The sequence below is a fragment of the Leucopleurus acutus genome (genome assembly GCF_964270905.1).
Source record: "Leucopleurus acutus genome assembly, chromosome: 7".
NCBI classification, from domain to species: domain Eukaryota; kingdom Metazoa; phylum Chordata; class Mammalia; order Artiodactyla; family Delphinidae; genus Leucopleurus; species Leucopleurus acutus.
The window spans coordinates 19256076-19279856 of record NC_139150.1 but is presented as its reverse complement, the minus strand read 5'-3'; the positions used below and the strand labels follow the sequence as shown (position 1 = coordinate 19279856).

The 23781-nt window shown below is 44.6% G+C and overlaps 1 protein-coding gene across 1 annotated transcript; it reads right to left on the bottom strand.

Annotated features, from left to right (window-relative positions):
* Window positions 1-2167: 2167 nt before the first annotated feature.
* Window positions 2168-22370, bottom strand: TNFSF15 (TNF superfamily member 15). The gene is made up of 4 exons (XM_082843003.1): window positions 22131-22370; window positions 7606-7648; window positions 6604-6651; window positions 2168-3167 (listed from the first exon to the last, which is right to left on the bottom strand). The coding sequence occupies exons 1-4, from the start codon at window positions 22353-22355 to the stop codon at window positions 2713-2715; spliced, it is 771 nt and encodes a 256-aa protein (XP_082699129.1). The 5' UTR covers window positions 22356-22370; the 3' UTR covers window positions 2168-2712.
* Between the last annotated feature and the right edge of the window lie 1411 nt (window positions 22371-23781).

Genomic DNA, 23781 nt, shown 5'->3' with positions numbered 1-23781 from the left:
ATCTGCAGACAGTGGAGGTGCTAAGCAGTTAGAATGAATACGTCTGAGACTAAAATAATTTATCTTTGTATCCCCAGGGCAAGTAGGTCCTCAGTAAGTGTTTGTGGAATTGATTTGAATTCAGCCTTTTCAGAGACATGGAATTGGTAAAACATTTTCTCCCTAAATTAACTATTTTCTAAAGCACATAAGCATGCTCCTTTTCCCCTTCCAAACCTTTGGATGCACCCCATTTACTCCTTTTAGGGGACCATCACATTCTTAAAAAGCATTCTCCCACCTCACTGTCCCAACTAGTATGCTAAGTTTTGCTATGGACATAATGCCTAGGAAACAGAAGTTCTGACTTGAGTTCCACTAGGAACGTCTGGCTGGGCCTATCTGAACAGTAAAAGAAATATCAGAGAGAATTTAACAAATTCAGCAGGGAAGACTTGAGCACAATACAATCTTCAATAAACAAGCTTATGACAGGAGCAAAACAAATGTGTGGCAGGGATTTTTCCAAAGCCTCAAGTCTTCTAGGATAGTAGGAAATTCCTATTTGTTGGATAAACTTCCAAATTCACCAGATTCCCTGTGGAAGAGAGGGAAGGTTTGAGGGCCCTTGGTATAGGGGTTCCTTTCAGTGGAGGGGACTCTGGACTCTTCTATGCATGCAGATCCTTTGCCATATCCCAGGTTGCTGGGTGTGCTCATGGAGATGCAGGCAGAGCATTTTCCTTCCCTAATAGGGTGTTAGTTCTGATCTTGGAGCCAGACTGGAGTCATTGATAAAGCATTCCTGATTTAACAATAAATATTGTTCTAGGAGTCGGTTGAGGAAGCATTCTCTCATCAAGCTGGGTTTGTAGTTACTGAGGAACCTTTCCTTTCTGCTTTAAGTAAAGGGTAATTAGTCTGTCTGAGATGCCCTTTCCCTGAGGCCATCCGCTGCCTGCCCACCTCCTTTCAGGAGTCACTCAGGCTTCACTCCCCTTGTGAAGTCACTTCTGAACCAGGTGGAGGTGACCGTGCCCTGCTCTGTGCTCATGCTGGGCCTGCGCTGTTTTGAGAAGCTGAGGGCTTTAGAACCTTAACCTCCCAACTCAGAAATTAGAAGTTAATTTTTATTTAATTATAACTCAACAGATATTGATCAAGTACTGCTACACCAGTCATCATGTTCAGGAACCCCATAATGCATGTCTCTGCTGCTGTAGTCTCCTGGTGAAAAGAGTAAGTAAGAGTGATGTCATTGCCAAATTTGCTTTCAGACCAACCTGTGAGGTCTCTCACAATAGTGAACATTTATTATAGAGACCAAGGTGCTGGAGATCACTCCGCATGTCACACTGACATGCTCTCAGACTTCACAGAATGCTTGAAGTTAGCATGTTTCATCCCCATGAGCTCATTTGATCCTGGGAAACAGATTGGTGGATTCCTCCTTTACAGACAAGTCAACAGAGGCTAAGAGAGCAGAAATGCCTCTCCAACCCTTGACATATGAGTGCAGAAAACTCATACAGATTAGAGGATATGAACTCATTGAAGCAATGGAAGGACCTTCTCAATGTTCAGCCTCTTCTTCAGGAAAGATGCCTTGGCTGGGCTGATTAGCCAATTCCACATTTAAATCCCTTTGAATATTTTAAGAGAAAAATACCCATATACCGCTCTGCATATAAAGTTGTGAATCAAACCTCAGAGCAGATCTCGGTTAACATTTCCAGATTTGATGACTGATATTCCCCCCCCCCCCCCCCAGGGAATAAATCCGTTGTCTCTTGGCACCAGTCAAGTTTGTTATATAATTGGTCTGTTAGCTAGAACTCTGTCTTCAAGTTTTTTGAGTGACCTAATCAGCTGGTTATATTACATAGTCAGGAGAGCTTCAGAAATCTTCTGTAACAGTGTCTGATTTGTTAGAACTTAGAATTAGTCCTTGGAATATGTAGAGCGATATTTGACCAGAAGCCATCTAGTGGTATTCATATACATTTGGGTAGAGTCTGTCTCAAGTCTTCATAGTGTCTTTTGGGTTAAGGTAGCACACACATAAAAGGCGCTCAAGAACACTGTTCTGAATAGATGCTATTGTTGTATGTATTTCGACATACACATGTGGAACTCACACTTGCTTGTTTTGATGCATGTGTACATAGTAAAGAGAAAGGTGGTTTTTCTCACTTGCCATAGATGGCGTGAAAATCAGTTTCTTTTTTTGAGAACATTTATGAGAAATATCAGCTCTCTTTTCGTTTTTGTAGGCAAGGCATTAAAGTATGTGTTTAGAGGAACTGACATAGGATTTTGCCTCTCAAGGGTTTACACGGTTTTCTAGGGCATTAGGTTTTGTTTTTAAGGTTCCTGAACCGAAGCAAATACTTCATAATAAAATTGAACAGTATCTGGGCCCTCTGGTGACAAATGTGTAGTAGGAAGGCGTGGAAATGTTCCATTCATCTGGTGATCAGTGTTTTAATGTTTAGAAACTCACCACTCTTCCAAGAAACCATGATAATAGGTCTGTTCTCTTATGCCTTTTTCCAATTAGTATTCTCATCAGTAAGGCACATAAAGTGTGAACTTTGGGCCCCTAAATTTCATGGCTTAACCACTGTCTCTGTGGATGTTCCAAAAAAACCTTCTAGTTATAATTACATATGAATGAGGAAAATTAGGAGCTAAGAGGCAGAGGACCTTCACACAACGACATCTGCCTTGCCACTATAGCAAGAAGGCTCCGAAGAAGGTTTTATCTTCTTTTGTGTAATCCACCAAAGAGATGTCACTGACGTTCACCATGAGCTTGTCCCCTTCATTCAGGGAGAACATGGCCCCTAGGTAGATGGGTTGGAACCAGTTGCTGCCTATTTCACACACTGACTTGGTCCCCATTAGGAGCTGGGTCGGCTCAGGGTAGCTGTCCGTTACCTTGGTGATGACCACGATGATGGAGTCTGGCTTGTTTAGTCGGCTCCCTTGGCTGATTTCACCACACTCGGATGTGGTCCCTCGGAATGTGACCTGGGAGTAAACAAAGTAGTCTCCTGACTCTGGGATCACCAGAAATTTGTTGGTGTAGTTCATCCGGTTCTTGGTGAAGGCCAAGCCAAGTTCATGTTCCCAATGCAGAGCTGGGAACTGATTTTTCAAGGACTGCGTGGGAGTTTGTCTCACAACTGCAAAGACAAGAGGGAGGTTTCATTTGCTTGTGTCAGAACCTGTGGAATTTGCTAAAAAGAGTCTTCAATCATTTTCAAAGAGTAAAGAGATTGGATAAAACCAACAGCTAGCAAGTTCCTTGAGGAGGAATGAGTAGAGGATGTGTGAGTGGACATACACATCTGTTCAGAGAGTAGCATCTTAGGTAGGTGACCTCAAGCAAATTGCTTTGCCCCTCTGAGCCTGAGTTTTCTTATTTGAAAATCTTGAATTTTTTCCTGAGCCCTGTGATCCTGGAAAAGAGTTAAGGTTAAAAAATCTCTTTACTCCTCTGTGTTTTGGAAAACAGCTTACAACAAAGAACTCCTCTTCCCCAGTGACCTAGATAAAACTGATGGATGACCTCCCTTGTTTAACTGTGCCAAGGCCAGACACCAGCCCCTCCCAATTCCCATTCTTTGCTTCATAAGTGATTAGCTGGACTGTTTTATCCTCACTGATTCATTGGAACAAAATGTTTTTTAACCAGACTTTAGTTAAGTTTCTCTCCTTCCTCCAGGCCCCTGAACTTCGGCCCACCCTCAACCTGACCCTCAACCTGAACCAGCCTCCTGAAAATAGGCTGGCCTCAGGGTAAAACATTCTCTGAGCCTATCGAGCCAACCTTTCATCCCACTTCCCCACACCTGGTTCATTTCAGCTTTGTGTCCTCCTCTCTATAAAAGAAAAACCCTTTTAGCCTAACTCTTGAAACACTTGCAGACTTTATGGTCAGAGGTTCTCCTGACTGCAGTAGTCCCTCACCTCCCCTACCTCCCCACCTTGTGATAATCCTTTTGCTTAAAGTATTTCTTTACTAAGCAAAGATTTGCTTTTTTGATGTACCTTTCCTTAAAAAACAAACAAATAAGAAAAAAAAAAAAGAAAGGAAAAGGAGATAATAATACCTGTGGAAAGGATTAAGAGATGGTTAATTTTTTTTTTTTAATGTGGAATTAGGAATATCCTCTAAACTACATTTACTTTTGTTAGGCTTCTGGTTTCAGAAATGCTCTGCTACAGAAAGAGGGCATTGCAGAGAGAGTGAGTCATGTTCCTTGTTACTCCCTTCCAATGCATGGTCCAAAGCCACATGAAACACAGGCAGTAATTAATAAAAAATTAGCTTGCAGAACACCAGAGATCCAGAAGATTTTGTAAATGCTTCTCCCACATCAACAGGGCCAAAATGTAAGACAAAATATAATTGAGTTGTGGAGTGAAAGGGACTGGGGCTCCGGGCTTCCGACTCTGTATCATGTAGGTTCTTCTCTCTGAGTCTCACTTTCCTGTCTGTGAACTGGAGACAAAGCTCCCTTATAGTGTTGTTCTGAAGATCAAATGAGTGAAAGAGACATGGACATATTTATCATGGTGGCTGGATACAGTGTTACTCAATACATATTTATTTTCTTTCCTCAAATAAACAACATCTTTCATTTTGACAGATTAAAAAATAAGCCTGTTTCATTTTATATATTTTTATATGTTTTTATGTTTGCATTATTTACAAGTATATGTTATATAGAACATATGAATGAATGCTTTTTGTGAGGTTATATCTATAGCAGAAAAGAAAGAATAGAATCACACCATTGATTCAAACCAAATAAGATAACCTGCAATAAAACTAATACTTTCCAGAAAAAATTAAAACACATTTTAATTTCCTACAACCGCTTTTGAAATCCATAGCAATTACCATTATGCACCGTTGGCCATAGTTTTGGGATAGGTCATATTTAAGTAAGTGTTCAGCAAACTTCTCACCTGGTAATTGACCAAAAACCTGGTTCCTGGATTTTTCTAAAGTGTCTTTCCCATTGCTGACTAGACTATGGCTTCTTTTGCAATTATGACACATGTTCAGAATGTGTGCGTCTCCCCTGGCCCCTGCACTAAGTGGCCCCTGGAGAGCTCTGTTGCTTCTTTGCAAGATCTGTAAAGGGCATTTTTATTAGTCGCCTCTTATAGTCTCTACTCCTTCTCTGTGGGTGATGCGATAGATTTAACAAATTCATCTCAGATGATTAAAAGCAAAAATCATGTATTTTCTAGACAAAGCAAGTTCTATTAACTTGGTATGCAATTAGGCCAACACAGCAGCAAGTAGGAGATTGGGTAGGAAGTATTTGTAATGGAAACAGTTGGAGTCAGTCTCAGATCTCAACCCTCCTAGTCCTATGACTTGGGATAAGTGAATTTAGTTGTCTGAGCCTCAGTTTCCCCATCCTGTTTTGCTGATACGCAGATTAAAAGAGATCCTGGATGTAAACTGCCTACCACAGTGCTTGGTACATATTAAAAGCTCAGTAGAACCTAGATTCCTTTCCCCGTTTCCACTCCCCCCATTCAATAGGAAGAGGATTGGCATCTCCATACTCAGTTTCTAGGATTTTCCTGCCCAGCCTGTTCAATAACCCCCATTCTTAGATGCAAGTGGTAAGTGATGGTGACTGGCATCTCCCTGGTCCTAATCCTCATTCAGGACTCACCGCCGTTCCCTCTTGCTCAAACGTTAAGACAGGTGTTGTGGGCCACAAGGATATCCCCTTCTGGGTTGCAGGTTTTCTTACAGCTCAGAAGAATATGCTTGTTTTTTAACTTTCTAGTTTTTCAATGGATTCAGCAAAGTTTATTTATTTATTTTAAAATTTGTATTGGAGTATGGCTGCTTTACAATATTGTGTTAGTTTCTACTGTGCAGCAAAGTGAATCAGCTATACGTATACATATATCCCCTCTTTGTTGGATTCCTTCCCATTTAGGTCACCACAGAGCACTGAGTAGAGTTCCCTGAGCTATACAGTAGGTTCTCATTAGTTATCTATTTTATATGTAGTATCAATGGATTTTTAACACGTATTTCTGCACTGTCTTGCTCTTTTCTCTGGAGTCGTAGAAGTATATGTGACTCCAGATGTGAGGTGTCAGGAATTTTGACACTAGACTTGGGAATCTGGCCAACTGGTGATGTTAAGAGATTGCTCTTAATCTCTTTACATCAATGGAAATTCTTTAGAAATACCTACCTGAATCTAAGTGTCCAATAACTTCTTGAATGGACTCAATAAATTGGCTTAGGGGAGCTTTCATCTTTGACTAGGTTCAAAATTACGTGAATCTCTGAATCTGAGGAAAGCCATTTCTGAATGACTGAGTGTGAGAATGAAAGAGAGAAACAGTAGATAAGGAAGAGAGCTGATAGAATCTGGAAGAAAATGCCCAAGAAACATGGGGCTTTGGACACTTCGAGAGAGGAAGACATCTGAAGACCCTGACTGAGAGGAGGAGTCTGTTACCAAAGGGTGTGGTTTCCAGTTTAAAGCTACAAGAATGAGTTTTGGCAAACACTGAAAGAAACCTCAAGCCCAGGGCCCATAGTCTCCTGGAAAACACACCCGGAAGAATTACCTGTCAGGTGTGCCCTTGGCTTATCCCCACCGGCTCCAGGAGGTGCGTCTGTAAGGAAAGGAGAAAAATGCTTTCTATGAGTCAGAGGGTGATTGGAGTGAAGACAGCCTTTGGTGAGCTGCGTGGTGCCTGCAGCTGGAGAGAAACCTTCCTCTCCTGCAGTTTGGTCCAGGTCTTTCTTGGGGGTGGGCAGGGACAAGGCAGCCTCAGGAGAAATAATCTTGAACACAAATGAACCTTGGCCCCATGACTTTGGACAAGTTATCCATCCTGTCTGAGACTCTGCTTTCTCGTATGTAACATGGGTACATCAATTCCTCCCATGGATGACGGGTGCTCAGAACGATTCCTGGCACATGCTTGGTGTTCAGCAAAGCTCACCTCGCCTCTCCTTTGCTTCTGTTGGTTCTGTGGGAGCTGGTTGGCCTCTTGCCTTCTTCGTAGTCCCTTTAACCATATCCACTGAGCCATCTGGATGTCCTAACAGAACTAGGTGGGGACTACTCTGTAGCTATATGACCTTGGCAAATCCCTTTCCCTCTCTGGACCTCTGTTTCCCTATCAGTTCTCCAGAAGGCCTCAGCATTTCCTTTTGGTTCTCAGAGATGACTATACTGGACAAGTGTGTTCTAACTACAGTGATAAAGATGATGTTATTGATGATAAAAGGAAAAATTATTGCATACTTTTGATGTGCTAGGTATTGTTCTAATATCTTTAAAGGAATTAACTAATTTAATCCACACTAACCCTGGGAGGTAAGTACTATTATAACCACTTTTATTGGTGAGTAAACTGAGACAGAGAAAGGTGAAATTATTTGCCTAAAGGCTGTCAGCTCCACAGGCCATGGACTTGGCCAGGGCACCATTTTGCCGCCTTAGTGACTAGGGAGGAGCCTCTCTTTTCCTCTGGGTCCTGCCTCTTAACTTTCCATGTATCAGACTATGAGAAATGTGCTTGTTCCCCACAAGAAAAGGCATAAAATATGAACACACTTACAAGATCGCTGATATGAAGGTCCAAGCTCCTGTCCTTTTGGAGTCTATTGGGAAAGAAAGATATGGTTCATATTATCTTGTCAGCATATTATGGTTCATATTATCTTGCAGCTGCCCATGTTATGGGCGTGTTTAAGATGCTGCTGCTACCCAGCCTCAGTACTCAGAGATAAGGGAAATGGGAATGAGAATATTGGGTTGATGGGAATCTTGCACCCAAGCTCTCTTCTTTCATCTTCCAGCACCCCAATGACCTTTCTCTCTCCTATGCTTGTCTCTGAAGCTTAACTTTAAAGTTTTGTCCTGAGAGCTTTTCCTGTTCCATTCTAGGGCACTCTGTCATCTTATCATTGCTTCTTTTATTTGAACAAATAGCCTCACTTGCTTTATTTTCTTTTCTTCAGCACAATTTAAAAATTGGAACTGTTGCAAAAAGTGATACCAAAAAAGGAATAATGACTATGCTTTCTTTCTCATCAACCTCCAAAATCCTGCCTTGTTTCCATGCAATATATGAAGACTTTTTTATTCTTGCAACCCTAGTTTGTGAGCCATTTCAGATACTGCATGGTAGTTAAAAAGAGTAACTGCTTTGGGGGTAGACAGACCTGAATTTGAATCCTGGTTCCACCATTTATTAACAATATAATCTTGAGCAAGACACTTCCGCTCTGAGTTTTGGTGTCGTCATCTGAAAAATGGGAATGATAACAACCCCAGCGATAGATAACTCCCAGATTTGAGATGAAGAAAATGTATGAGTCAATGCAAAGAATGCATGGAAAATGTAGAACCACCACTCACAAGACCTGCGTATAAACTCAGGAGCAAAACCAAGCTCTTAGTTTAGGAATGACATCACTCTCTTACATTTTCCAATGTTCTCTTCTCTGATACAATTTTGACTCAATCCAGAGTCTTCTCATTTGATCCTCATAACTACACAGTCCCCAAGACCACTGATCCTCATGTCACCATGAACACTTGTCATTTTACATCTTAAAATTTGTGTGTGTTTGTGTGAGTGTGTGTGTGTGTACTTGTGAATGAGAAATTGTATGTCCATGTGAGTATGAGAGAAGACAGCTTCATCAGTGGAAGAGGGTATGAGTCTATGTGTTTTTGCATCTGTGTGTCTACGTGTGTCTATGGTCTGGTGTTGTGTGCGTGGATTCTCTACACGCATGTGTGGTTGTGTGGATGCAGCTGTGTCGTTGGTGAGTCTAGGTCTGCGAGCAGTCCTGTGATAACAGTGATCTTATTAGAGCCCAGAGCACCAGGCTCTTTTTACTCCAAGACATGTTACCTAACCTCTACTGGAAGCCCTCTTGAAGGCAGAGATCTTGTCTTTGAATGCCTAACTGACTTTCTCCCCTTTCCAGTGCTCTTTTTTCCACTTCCTAGTTCTGTTGATGGCAACACTACTGCCTCTCCTCAGTTACCAAGCCTGAAATTTCTTTCTTTCTTCTTCCGCAAACCCAAGCTGTCATTTCTATTTTGGAGTTTTTCTCATTCATGCCTCTACCCCAGGCCTCAGCACGCTGCTCTCCGGGATTCTTCCCATAGGCTCCTAACAGAGCTTCCTCCACCTGGGTCCTCCTTTTCCTGAACCCATCTCTTAGCCTGCCTCCAGAGGGCTTTTTCTAAAGCATCCCTTTGAGACACGTCTCTGTTCATAAACCTTCAATGGCTCCCCATAACCTTTAACACAGTCCCGAATACTTATGTTGGCATTCAAAGTGCCAACTGCCATCCCAGTCTTGGTACCTACTGTTTATCCTTCTCCAGGTTCTCTGTACTCCAGCCATGAGAGGCAACCACGGTGAATGATTCAAGGGACATGAAAAGGCAGTAAGTGTAGCTACCGTTTATTCACCGAGTAGTGGCGCTGGGCCGTGCTAAGCCCTTCACGTGCCTCATCTCCTTCAGCCTGGCAGTGACTCTCCACGGTGGATGCTATTTATATCCTCATACTGAAAATTAGGCTTAGGACATTGAGAAACCTGCCCAGTGTCTTATACCTGGAAAGCGGAGGAGCAGGATTTTAACCCAGGTCAACTGACTCCAGAATCCCAAGCCCTCAGCCATTGCTCCTTATAACTTCCAGGCAAGCCCCTCATCCACTGAGGTGGATGGATAAGTACTAGTGGTTCCCTGCACTGTGACAGTGGGGGAAACAGAGACCGGAAAACAGGAACCTGGCCCAGAAGTGGGAGAATCAGGGGGGATTACACCTGAACTGCATCTTATATATACTCACAGGTATATAATACTCACAGGTATTAACCAGGTAATAAAGATAATGACCATTTCAGACAAGGCTAAAAGCTTGTGCAAGAGTTAGGAGGCCCAACAGAGCACAGGAGCAGTTGGGAAACTGCAAGAATTTCTGCTGCCAAGTGAATATATTATATGCTTTTAGCATAGGGTCATGAGTACCATAGTCTTTGAAAACCTAAACCCAATCGACATGACTGCTTATCCAGCATCAATAACTTTGATGATCTTGGGAGGTGGAGAAGCAGCCTAGAAATGGCCTTATTCTGTAGACTGTTTCCTTACTTGCTATTGACAGAGCTGACAAAGGACTCGATGCTTTGGCAAGGCAGAAATCTGCAGGTGAACTCTCAAAAAATTTGGAAGAGCCTGGTTGCATCCCCTTGTGTAGGAAATGGCTGCCTTGGTTGGCCACCTTCTACCTCATTTAGTTCTCTGCTGAGAAACCTTCTTGAACATCCTACTTATTTTTGTCTAAGCAGACCCTCAGCTAAGAGTCTGGAGCATTTCTTCTGGTTCAGAGTCCCATTGTCATTAGCAAGAATTTGAGAGTGAACACATTTCCTTATTTGCTCTGCTGGATTTCTGTAACTTAGACACATTTTATTTTCATATATGGATGGATGTGTGTGGGTTTTAAGTGGCCCACCCGGAATACTACTAAACTTCTGGAGGCTAAGATAGTGCCTGTTGGCAGGTTTGAAGAACACAACATTCCAAGAGTCTCCACGAAGAACATCAGCTGGGACCCTGTTTCCAAGAACAACATCTAAAGGCTTCCATTGCTGTTTCTCTTAATAATCACTCTGTTTGTCATGGGAGGAAGATTATTGTGATAAGAAGCAGGAATGAATGAAGAGGAGATTTGAGAGGATGAGCTAGTAGGTCTTTGAGGACAGGTTTATGCATGTGAGCTGGCTCAATGCCTGCTCTCAAGATGGTTGCTTATGAAAAAAGTCAATAAATGGCTTACTGTCTTCCAACTCTGACTCATGTCTATCACTTCTGATTATTCTGGGATACCAAGGAGATGATGGCTCCCGAGAGATGCTGGTCACTGCACCGTTAGCTTCCAAATCTGAATAGACATGGAGTCCAAGAACACCCCTGAAGAATGTGATTTATTTCCCCTTACATACCTTCTCAAATCACTGGCTGAGAACCAGGGTCCAATTTTATTTCCCCTTCGGAGCATTTATTACTCCCTCAAGTGATATGACTTATTTGTGTGCTATTGATTTTCTCTCTCTAGCAGAATTCCAGCTGCCTGTAGAATTCTGCCTGTCTTGCTCACCACTATATTTGTAGCACCTCAGACAGTGCCTGGCACTCCCACTGGATTATCCAGTTGGCAAAATACACTGATGCTCAGGCACCAGTGAGACAGGCAGAAAACAGAGCAGAAGATGGAGTCAAATTCAGCTTCAGTGACTGTAGCCAGAGTTTTACAATTAAAAAAACTAGGAAAGAGACCCTGTAATTTTAGAATACATGCAGAGTTTTGAGTTTTTGTTTCAATTTAAAAATGTGATTATGTAGAGGTGGGTAGCCATAATCTTTTAGTACTGGGGCCTCCAGAGTTTTTCATCAGGCTCTGCTTGGAGCATAGCCATGGCTCTAGAAATGTTGGTTGAGAGTGGTGACAGTTGGCCAGGATCAGAGCCAGAAAAGGCAAATGTGTCTGCCGATGGGCATACATGTTAGTGGGAGAGTGGGTTGCCTGCCACCCTGGTATTTATTAGCCCGAGCAAAGTAAGCTGGTGCTTTTCACCCCTTAGTTCTGACAGGTCAGGGAATTTTCAGTCTCACTTGATTTTATTTCCTTTTTGCTTTTTGCTTTTTTTGGGGGGGGGGGGTTGGCTGCATATAGATTGGTAAACCCCAACTCAAACTAACCATGACCTATTACTTTAAGCATTTTCGGAATTCTCTAATACTTCCAACAGGGAACAAAGAAGGATGGAGGGAAGGAGGAGACTACTGTCTAGCTGAGGGTTTCCCTGTGCCAGGTCCTTCTGGTGTTTGTGTGGGCTTCTCAGCTAGTAAGTACTCCAGGGGCTCTCAGAAGAGGTTATCACCTGATTATAGTCTTTGTAAGCCAAAGGCAAAGAGTACATGAAAGGCCTGGGAGCTAAACCTTTAGACCAAGTACAGACTGGCACATATCAGGAGCCCCGTAAACATTAGCTGACTACATAATGGATGAGCCTGAAGCGATGTGGTCTTTGAGATTCTCTTATTGGCATTTCCCCAGAAAAATCCCCTGAGCCTATTTTAACTAATGACCCATTTAGCCTTTCTCCCATATTCTGTACTCACTCTCTAGTATATTCATAAACAGGAAGAGATAGCTATTTCTTGCCGTCATAAATGCCACAATTGCAAAGGCATAAACGTTTTATGATCCATAACATCCTCCCAGCACTTCTAGGAGAAATACACAGACATTTGCCTTTTCCTCTTGCAATTTCCTGTTTGTACTTGCACAAGGATACATCCAACCTGGACGTGTTTGATTCCAAGGTGGTTTCATTTCATCCTCCTCTAAGGTGCACTGGACGGTGGTGTTGTTTTTTTCCCCCAGATCTTTATTGGAGTATAATTGCTTTACAATGTTGTGTTAGTTTCTGCTGTACGACAGAGTGAATCAGCTATATGTATACATATATCCCCATATCCCCTCCCTCCCACCCTCCCTATCCCACCCCTCTAGGTCATCACAGAGTATCTAGTTGATCTTCCTGTGCTATGCAGCAGCTTCCACTAGCCATCCATTTTACATTTGGTAGTGTATTTATGTCAATGCTACTCTCTCACTTCATCCCAGCTTCCCTCCCCACTCCCATGTCTTCAAGTCCATTCTCTACATCTGTCTTTATTCCTGCCCTGCCACTAGGTTCATCAGTACCGTTTTTTTAGATTCCATATATATGTGTTAGCATACGGTATTTGTTTTTCCTTCTGACTTCACTCTGTATGACAGACTCTGGGTCCATCCACCTCACTACAAATAACCCAATTTCATTCCTTTTTATGGCTGAGTAATATTCCATTGTATATATGTGCCACATCTTCTTTATCCATTCGTCTGTCAATGGACATTTAGGTTGCTTCCATGTCTTGGCTATTGTAAATAGTGCTGCAGTGAACATTGTGGTACATGTATCTTTTTGAATTATGGTTTTCTCAGGGTATATGCCCAGTAGTGGGATTGCTGGGTCATATGGCAGTTCTATTTTTAGTTTTTTAAGGAACCTCCATACTGTTCTCCATAGTGGCTGTATCAATTTACATTCCCACCAACAGTGCAAGAGGGTTCCCTTTTCTCCCCACCCTCTCCAGCATTTATTGTTTGTAGATTTTTTGATGATGGCCATTCTGACTGGTGTGAGGTGATACCTCATTGTGGTTTTGATGTGCATTTCTCTAATGATTAGTGATGTTGAGCATCCTTTCATGTGTTTGTTGGCAATCTGTATGTCTTCTTTGGAGAAATGTCTATTTAGGTCTTCTGCCCACTTTGGATTGGGTTGTTTGTTTTTTGATATTGAGCTGCATGAGCTGCTTGTATATTTTGGGGATTAATCCTTTGTCAGTTGCTTCGTTTGCAAATATTTTCTCCCATTCTGAGGGTTGTCTTTTCGTCTTGCTTATGGTTTCCTTTACTGAGCAAAAGCTTTTGTTTCATTAGGTCCCATTTGTTTATTTTTCTTTTTATTTCCGTTACTCTAGGAGGTGGGTCAAAAAGGAACTTGCTGTGATTTATGTCATAGAGTGTTTTGCCTGTGTTTTCATCGAAGAGTTTTATAGTGTCTGGCCTTACGTTTAGGTCTTTAACTGGACGGATCTTTACATGCAACACTTAGAGTGGTACAGAGCAAAGAATGTGGTGTTTGCAGCCCAGCAAATGTGGAAATCCCATCTCTATTATTTCCTAGTTGTCACTTAACCTCAGTAAGACTCAAGTTTCCTCATCAATAAAAGTAAACAATGGGGCTTCCCTGGTGGCGCAGTGGTTGAGAGTCCGCCTGCCGATGCAGGGGACGTGGATTCATGCTCCAGTCCGGGAGGATCCCACGTGCCGTGGAGCAGCTGGGCCCGTGGGCCGTGGCCGCTGGGCCTGCATGTCCGGGGCCTGTGCTCCGCGGCGGGAGAGGCCACAGCAGTGAGAGGCCCGCATACCCCCCCCCCCCCCACACACACAAAGTAAACAATGATTCTTTCCACACACACACACACACAAAGTAAACAATGATTCTTTCCTCCCAGGACTGTTGTGATGGCTAAGAAAGACCAGACGCATAGAGTGGATAGCCAATTCATTTTCCTTCTGTGTTTGTGCTCAATCAATCCTTGTGGTATGTGGTTTTGGTTCCATATACCTTCCCCTTGGTCCCACCACTGTAGTGGTAAACAGAGCCACCTGTGTGTCTCTTTATGACCAGCGGCACAGAGATCATTTCAGAGCTCTGGACGGCTTCCCCCTTCTCCCAACAGGAAGGGCCTCCTCAGTCCACAGTTTGCTTCTGGACTCCTGCCGTTTCACAGTCTCCAGGAGTTTAGGGAATGGGATATCCCTCCACCCGTTCATACTCCATGCTTGTTGCCGCTGTCAGCTCCTGGGCCTCATTAAGGACACCAGGCTGGGAGATGACCTCTTACAGCCACGGTGCTGCGGCTGCTGGGCTGCCTGTGGTCTGTTAGATGAGGAAGCTGGGGTTGAGCGATGTGCGTGTTGATTTTAAAGGGGGAATGAATGGATCGTGGAATCACCAGCCAGGAGCTGCAGCGGAGGTGTGGGATTCACTCTCCCTGCTCGCTTGCCCTCCCTTCATTTCGACAGCGCACCCTCACCTTCTCTGGATTCTCTGCCCTTTGCCCCTGGCCTGACCTTGGGAGTGAGCTGGGCTTCTCCTCCAGCTGTGCCAGGGCTCCCTGAGGCTACAGCAGAGGCAGCCACTGAGTGCTCAGTGTTTTGCAAAGGGGCTTATCGTTACCATTCTCATCCAACAGAGGGAATAGCTCAAGTGAAGTAAAAGGCTCAGATGTGGAGTCTGTAGAGAAGTAATGTCTGTGGAGCGTCTACCTTATGGCAACAGCTTTCCGGACTTCTTCTTGCAGAATTCTCAGCAAAATGCTATGAAGAAAGTGTGTTACACTCCCCATTTTGTAGACAGGTAGTATGACTTAGGGAGGTCAGGTACCTTGTGCATCTCTCCATCCTTCTCTCCAACCGGGGAATGCTTAGTGAGTGCCTCTGTATGCCAGGGATAGCTAGGTGTCCCCAGGGGAGGAAGGGAACTAGCATTTATGAGCACTTGCTATGTGAAAGGTATTTTCTAGGGTATCATTTTTAAATCCCCCTGACCACCGCCAGCAAGGGAATAATTTGCTGGGTTTATACTCAGAGGCACACTAGCGTAGTGGTTAGGAGGAGCATACACGTGGGTTTGAATCCCAGTGTCACACTCTGTGTGACTTTGGACATGTGGTTTCGATTTTCTAAGCCTGAGATTCATCTTCTTTAAAGTGGAGATAACAGTAGTACTTTCTTCATTGTGCAGTTTCAAGGATTAACTGAGATGATGCATGAAGTACCAACGGTAAACATGTAGTACACGTGTTATATGCCAGACCTCACATTAAGAACTTTATATCATGATCTCATGTACTCTTCTCAAAACGCTAAATATGAAAAAACTTAGAATGGAGTCTGGTATATAATAAATTATTATAAGGCCACAGTTGTGATGTGGTGGGGCCATGGCTTTCCTTCTAATCTGTGTACCTCTGAAGCTTGAGCTGGCCTCACTGTGGGGTCCTGCTGGTCTGGATGGAAACCAGGGCGTCTCAGGGGAATGTGTAGGAGAAAGAAGGTGCAGGGAACAAGGACAGGGAGCCTTGCGTGGATTTTCGGGAAGGGTCGAAAGTGAGATTGGAGGGGACCAAAGAGAGGTGAGGAAAATGTGTGCAGATGATTCTAGAAGTAGGACTTGGAGGGAAGGACAGAGACTGACAGTGGTGCAGCCCTGGGAAGCAGTGCCTCCCTTGGCATCCCTGACTCTGCATTGCACAGTGCTGAGTCCCCGTTCTGTGCTGGGCTTGGGCTGAGCCAGTGTGGTGCATTCAGTTATGCCTGGAGCATAGAGTCCTGTGTTCTGGAGCAGTGCTCGGGGAAGACAAAGGCCTGGCCTCTGGGGACCTGTGGGCCAGAGCGGGGGCGGTGGACCCGTCCTGAAGGCAATGGATGCCACTAAGGACCAAAAGAAGGCCCAGGCCATGGTCAAGTGCAGCCGGTAAAGGATGGATTGGAGCGTGGGTTGAGGGTACAAGACCAGGGTGGAGAAGGAGGCACGAAGATAGCTCACAAATATCAGGGGCCAGGAAAAGCCCTCCAGTGCCAGAACCTGCTCTCTGGACTGGTGATGGCAGATTCCAGGGCAGCTGCAGAATTCGTTCTCTTTGACATAATTTCCATGAGCAGGGAAGTTCCGAGGACATAACTGTTAAAATTGCTAATCCTCCACCCCCTGCCAGATACTTTAAGGGTTTTATTTCTAATTATCTCTGTTTCATGCATTAAAAAACTGAGGCCAGGAAGCTTAGGTAACATGGCTTAGAAGTGGCTAAGCCAGAAATCAAACTGGGTTTGAACTTTTGACCCATGGTTTTTCCACGTTGCAAATCTATCTAGCATTCTCCAGGAGTCTAAAGATCCTAAAACATTTTACTGTGCCGCTCTCTCTATATTTTTTATATATATATATATATATATGTATGTATTTTTAAAATATAATATATATGTATGTATTTTTCTGTATAGGTAACATATACATTTTGTACAAAAGGATATAGGTTCAAAAATGTGTCCCCATTTCCCTTGTTACCCAGCCACCCAGTTTCCCCATCTGGATGCTAACAGAGTTACCAGACTCCTTGTTCATCTTCCTGAGATAGTCTATGCCTTTATAAATACATTCATATATATTAATGTGCATTATTTTTTCAGAAAATGAAGTGTTTCACATTCTATATGCTGTTAATGTACTTTGATTTTTTTCACTTAATATACATCTTCAAGAAATTCCCCATCCTTACACGTAGAGATGCTTCATTTTAATTTTCCATTGCATGAAAGGACCATGATATATTTAATCGATGCTATATTTATGGTCACTTCACCTAAAGGCAGTTAACCCAACCTTCTCAAATCTGATTTTGATTTCTGCTCTGCAACTTACTGGATAATAAGTTTGTCATGTTGAATCTTTCCTTACACAACCCCTGAAGGAAGAGTCCAGTTTAAAATATTTTTTAACAGTCCTGGTGACCGTTTTTGTTGCTGCTAATAAAATCCTGGAACATTACTCACAAGTTGCTGTTGCTTTTCCACAGTCTGGTCTAGGGACCCAGCAGGAAAGGAGTTGGTCCTGTTTTCTGGTAGAACGAGGCCAGGCAACATAGAAATAGTATCTAGTTCTAGGTCTGCCCCCAACCTGCTCTGTGACCCTGAACTTTTCCTTCCCTTCTCTGATCCTTGGTTTCTTCAAGTGTAAAACGAGGAGATTAGACTAGATCAAGGGTCAGCAAACTTTTCCTGTAAAGGGCCACATAGTAAATATTAACTTTGCAGGTCATATGGCCTCTGTCACAAATACTTAACTCCTTTGTTTAGTGTGAAAACAGCCAAGGCAGTACGTAAGCAAGTGGGTGTGGCTGTGTTTCAATAAAACTTTGTTTATAAAACATGCAGTGAGTGAGATTTGGCCCATGGGTCATAGTTGCTGGCCCTGGGACTAAGGGCACTTCCATCTCTTAATTTCTATAAATCTGTGAAGAGCTTTTCCACTTAGGGGAAAGAAAGGGACAAATACCCAGCTAGTGCCCATATTGCAAGCACTTGTGAGGGGCTTTACAGAGATTCCTTAGAATCCTCACTGCACTTCAGTAGGGTGGGTATTATGGGAAGACTGAAACTCGGGGAGCTTCTGTACTTTGCTCACTCTCTTCCTTTCAAGTCCTTTTGAGCCTTCTCTTCTCAAGCCTCAACTCCCTCCTAAATTAGAGTAGAAAAGATTCTCAGGGATGCTGGCCTCCTCTGGTTGCTACAAGGATGGAATGAGGAAGTCCCTTAGGGCAGCCCTGGCAGAGGGAACGGCCCCGCTGAGGACCGGGGACAGGAGAGCACTGGAGTCCTGAGGGAACTGAGGGAAGCCGGGGTGGCTGAGAGGCCAGAGGCAGGAGAGAAGGGAAAGGGGTAGAAGATGAAGCCACAGAGGTGACACAATGCAGTGAAAGCTTCCAAAGAATAATTTTGGCTCCTGTGTGGAGAATCAAGACCAGGCCCATCTTTACAGAATTTCCTGTTTCACAGAATACTCCTGTTTCCTGTCCTCCTCAACACATGAGGGTGATCCCCTCATTCATCCACAAAAAGGGCAGATGGAAAGTATTTTCGTTGATCGAGAGCTTGACTGTGGTTGGGGAGGAGGTGGGAGGGAGGCAACAGGGAAGCCGAGAGAAACCAGATTTGCCAACTGAGACTTGGCTCCGTCCCTCCCCGCTGTGACCTTGGGTGCTCACGCAGACGCTCTCTCTCCAAGTTCCTCGTCTGCCACACGCCACTGCTCACCGTCTTACTGCATCTCTGGGTTGGTGTGAATATCCAGCGGGATCATGTTTGTGAGAGCTCTCTACGAGTCTGAGGTGGGAGCTCATATCATGTCGTTATTATTGTCATTATTATCATCAGCTTATCCTCTGCTGCTGCCGAGCCAGCTCTTCAGGCCTGTGAATGTATCTGAAGGTCTGTGTGGCCCTCCTCTCTCAATTTTTCTTGTGTTAGGATTGAATTGCCTTTTGCCTGGCCACTGTGGGAATGGAAACCTCATTCCATAAACAATCTCAGATTCCATGGATCTCATGAAGGCTGTGGGCAGAAGAGGAGGACTGTGGGGCTGCGTGCGGGAGGTGAAGAGGAGGGGGGCGCAAGGCCGGGACACGGGGGAAGCGGGTGTAGGTGGCGGCGAAGGTGGCTATTGGCCCCTAGGTGAGTCTGGGGGAGTCCACGCGGGCAGACCACAGTGGGGCTTTGTATTTGCAGAGCTCGTGGAATGTTCCAGGCTTTGAGGGAGACAGATCTGAGTTTGCGTTCTGGATCTAGGTCTTACTAACTGTGGGGTCTAGATCATAAGAACAAGTGCAAATGAAAAATAAGAGGCTTAGTTCCCCCTGTTGAAAATAAGGGACGAGATTTCTTTCCCTTCCTTTTTCCTAGAGCATTTAGGTTAGAAAACTTGTAAGTACTTTCTTCTTGCTTTGAAATGTATTTAAATCCTTTTGAAGAACAGATAGGCCTTTTCTTCCCCCCCTGCCCCCCGTGACCTGGGAGCATCTCTCTGAAATGTGAACACCAGGAGAGGTAACGCCCCCACCTCCCAGTTTCTGTAGGAAGACAGGTGCCTAATTTAGGTGGGCACCTTGCTCCAATTTGCCAAACTACCATAAGGAAATTAGAAGTTGGTTTTTCCCCTGGAGAAAGCCAATTACCTAACACAGATGGTCACTTCAATTACGAGGAGAAGTTTGGACAAACTCTGCGTGACAAATGGTGCTGTCGAGTCCTGTTACTGCGTACTTGTAGCTCTCCCCACATTCCCAACATATAAACTGCTCCTGCACATACCTTATTAGTGCTGTCAGAGAACTGATATTAGTATCTTTTTTTGGTAGAAAGAGAAGCAGACTCCAAAAAAATAAATAAATAAATAAAAGCCATGTGCTTATTTACACAGCTGGAGGTTATGGAGCTGGGAGTCAAACTCAGATGACTAAGAGTCCTGACATTTCGTTGTTATGTCCCCAAGCTGTCCCGGTGACCTGGTTTTCCCACTTGAATCCCATCTTCTTGCATCTCTTTTGAGCTGGTTATTGTCTGTTAGCCCCTGCGGATCCACTCTATGCCCTGAGCCCTCACTGACCTGCTGGCACACTTGCTCCTTGGCTCTTTTGAGCCCGGCTTCCAATTGAGTCTGCAAGGGGATGAGAGGCTGGGGGCAGACTGATCAGAGTTTTCCCTCGCTGCTTTCTGTTCCCTCCCTGCTGCTTTGGCAGATGGCCTTCCTCAACTCAACCCTCAGCTCCTCCAGGCAGGCCTTCTCCTACGTTTTAGGTCTCCTTGGGTTCCTCTAAAACTTTTCCCTCTATTTGCCTCTTCAGGCCAAGGGGTGGTGACCAGCTTCATACTGTTGGTAACCCCAGGATGCTTCCGGCCCTGCGGTTCTCATTAATCTGTCTGCAACTCAGTAAATTGACCTTTCTTTGAACTCTTTAAGCACTCTTACTTAAATCTCTTCTTTGAATGGGCCAGGTGTTTCTTATCAGTACTCCCATTGTTTCATGTGCCCCAGCCTTAGCCCCATTTTCCTTTCTTTTTCTTCTGACTAAGTTATATAGCTTGGCCAAACCACAGCTCCAAAGGTCCCCATGACAGAATGGGGTATTGGCCTTTGCATCTCTTTTTTTTTTTTCCGGTACGTGGGCCTCTCACTGTTGTGGCCTCTCCCGTTGCGGAGCACAGGCTCCGGACACACAGGCTCAGCGGCCATGGCTCACGGGCCCAGCCGCTCTGTGGCATGTGGGATCCTCCCGGACCGGGGTACGAACCCGCGTCCCCTGCATCGGCAGGCGGACTCTCAACCACTGCGCCACCAGGGAAGCCCAGCCTTTGCATCTCTTGAGTGCCTGCAACAGGGCAGGCATGCAGCTCCTTCCCTCGAGGGGCTTCCTGGGCAGCGCCAGCTTGTGCTTCACACTCTCTTCCTAAGCACATCACTGGCCTCCACTGTACCGTGGCATCGCACCTGATGGACTTCTAGATCAACACAACATGGGCAATCTCAGACATCGTTTGGGGCAGAGGCAGTGTTTTTCATCAGAACGCAGGAGAGCTCAGGTTACTGGAAGCCACTTAATGCCTCATTCAAGAACAGCCATCTCTTTCTGGCTAAAGAGGGACTGAGTCCAGAATGCTGACTGCACGCTGCAGTTTGACTTTGTTGGAACCAGCCCCATGGCGGTCTAGGCATCACAGCCTGAACCCCCGTGCCCTCCCATTCTCCTGTAACATGAACAGCATTTCCAGTTGTCTGCATATTTCTACATTTCCTGAATGATGGCATGTGGCCATGGATGTTGCTGTCTGAATCTCAGTCTGTTCGCTGACCCTCATGGGTGGTGAAAGTTACACATTAACCATGGCTTGCTTATGGTCTCTGCTTTGAAGTTGCCAGCAGTGCTTAGAAAACAGGTTTCCAATTAAACCAACTGAAAAACCTGTTTTCCCCTCTGGAATTTAATACTTTGGACCGAGGTTGAATTGCCTACCAGAGATTATGTAGGAGAGTTGTTTTTGTTTTTTTTTAAAGGGTATCCCTTGAATGACACATTCTTCAGGTTTTAAGGTTTTTGAAGTTCCTAGTCTAGAACTAAGTTTTCCCCATCACCTGTCAGCACCTGCCCACCATTGCACCATTGTTTTCCCTAGACCCTGTATTCTTTTTTGACTAAGCTCCCTGACGTCCCACCCCTACCAAGACCAGAGATAAATAATCAGGTAGGAGATTCTTTCTTGGGCTTCGAAAAAGAATATTTCTAAACCCAAGAAAGGGGAGTTGATTGAATTATAGCATCTACATACATAAGAATACAATACAACCATCTGTATCATCATGCTGCTGTGAATTTACTAACAAGAAACAAAATCATAATAGGAGACTCAAAACAATCCCATCTTATTAAAAAGTATGGAATTATATATCCCCAGATGTTAATAATGGTCACTCTATGCAGTTATGGGTAATGATAATTATCTTCTTTTCCTTATCTGTGTTTTCCACCTTTTTTCAATGACTATGTATTAGTTTTGTAATTTAGGTTTTTTTTTTAGTTTTTCATTTTTTTTAGAGAAAATGAATGTTCCCAAATTATCAGTGCACTATGATTATAATTATTTAAAATAAGTGGCTTGTGGTTGTTTCCATATAAACCTAAAAAGGCACAATTCATCCCCCAGAAATACTGAGAATAAAAACCAAATTGGAGTTCTCCACCTTTCACATTCTACCTTTCCTTTGCATATGGAAGCAGGGACCATGATGGACCAAGAAGGTCTGTCCAGAGCTGCGATAGCAGCCAGGTGGCCCCAGGGGGGTCTGCTGATCCCCCAGGTCACTGCGGAGTCTTGCTTACCTGAAACACACAGGCCTCTCCTTGGGCCCGGAGCTGGCCAACGAGCAGGTAGGCGGTGAGTCCTGCCAGGATAGGGAGCAACACGAGGCAGCAGGTCAGAGCGCAGCGTGCACTGTTGCTCCTGGATGCTAGCCCAGCTCTGGCCTTGGGCCTGCAGCCTCCGTCCTCAGGCAGCATTTCGACACTGGCTGTTTCCCCAAAGCCCGGCCCTAGATCCTCTGCCATGCCCCTGATGGTCCTAGAGTTGCCTCTAACTCCTTCAGAGCAGAGAGACCCCCCCATTAAATAGAAGCCCAGCTCTCACAGTGGGTGAATTAATCACTGCCTACTCCTCCCCCTGCCCTCCCCACTCCACTTTCCACAGCACACTGTGCCCCACCCTACCCTGCTAGGGAATGCACCGCCTACAACAGAAACCAAGTTTGGTTTAAGAAAAAAAAAAAAGAGAAGGAGAGAAGAAGAGGAAAGCTTTCCCAAGCATATTTATATATACAGTGTGCTCATGTGCACCTTCCTTCATTTACAGAAGGAAGTTAGGAAAGTCCCTGGAGGAGGAGAAAATAAATTCATCAAGTCAGTGGGAGGGGCCAATGAAAATCTACCTGCTCCCTGAACTGGAGGCCTGCCAGTGTGCCAGTCTGGGGAGTGTGCTTCTTCCGGAAGTGAAAGTGAGTATGGGTGGTGTGGCTTGCAGACTGGGAGATGGAAACCACGTTCGCATCACCAGTTTGCTAAGTGCCGCCAAGCCCTCTGTCTTTTTGAGTCTCCTAGGAGCTCGTTCCCATTGCACAGATGGGACTACTGACGTTCTGGAAGGAGAAGGCACTTGCCCTAGGTCAGCCAGGGATTAAGACGGAGGAGCCAGGAAGAGGATCTAGTTTTTCCAAATCATGGTTTAAGGTTCTTGCCTCTACTACACGGTTGCCTGTGAAAGGAAAGCGTATTTCTAGCTTGTGTTGACCAATTGCCTGAGGAAAGAGTATGAGGTCATAGAGGTGACTGTCCATAAGGGGAGGACATTGACTTCTACTCTCTGATGAGTCCAAAGTTGACTGAGCTTACAGTTGGGTGTGTACGGGGGCCACAACATGTAACAAAGGCTAAGACTGATTAAACGCTGGCTTTGGGCCAGTCACTCTTCTGAGTGAGTTAAATGTATCCATGAAATTATTCCACCCTGAGATAATCTTTTGACATAGAAATGTTGTTATTTCCACCTGACAGATAAGGAAACTGGAGCGTAGAGAGTACGCAGTAAAGCCAGGCTCGGAACTGGGGCAAGCTGGTCCTAGAGCATCCTGCTGATTACGCTATACTGTATGTGATGCTATACAGCGCACCTGCACAGACACCCATACCCACTCTACCCGGAGTAGGTCATATCCTGATGATTACGCTATACTGTATGTGATGCTATACAGCGCACCTGCACACACACCCATACCCACTCTACCCGGAGTAGGCCATCCCTTCCAGTTAGGGGTTGGGAGGCTTCCTAGAGAAAGAGGTGTATTGGAACAAGGTCTGGAAACTTAGGGACGGTGATAGTGGACAAGAATAGAGGGCCCTGCAAAAAGATGGGTTACAGAAAGAGGAAAGCTTAAGGATGTCCTGTGGCATTTGGTAGAAACCAGTCTGACTAGTGCCTCCA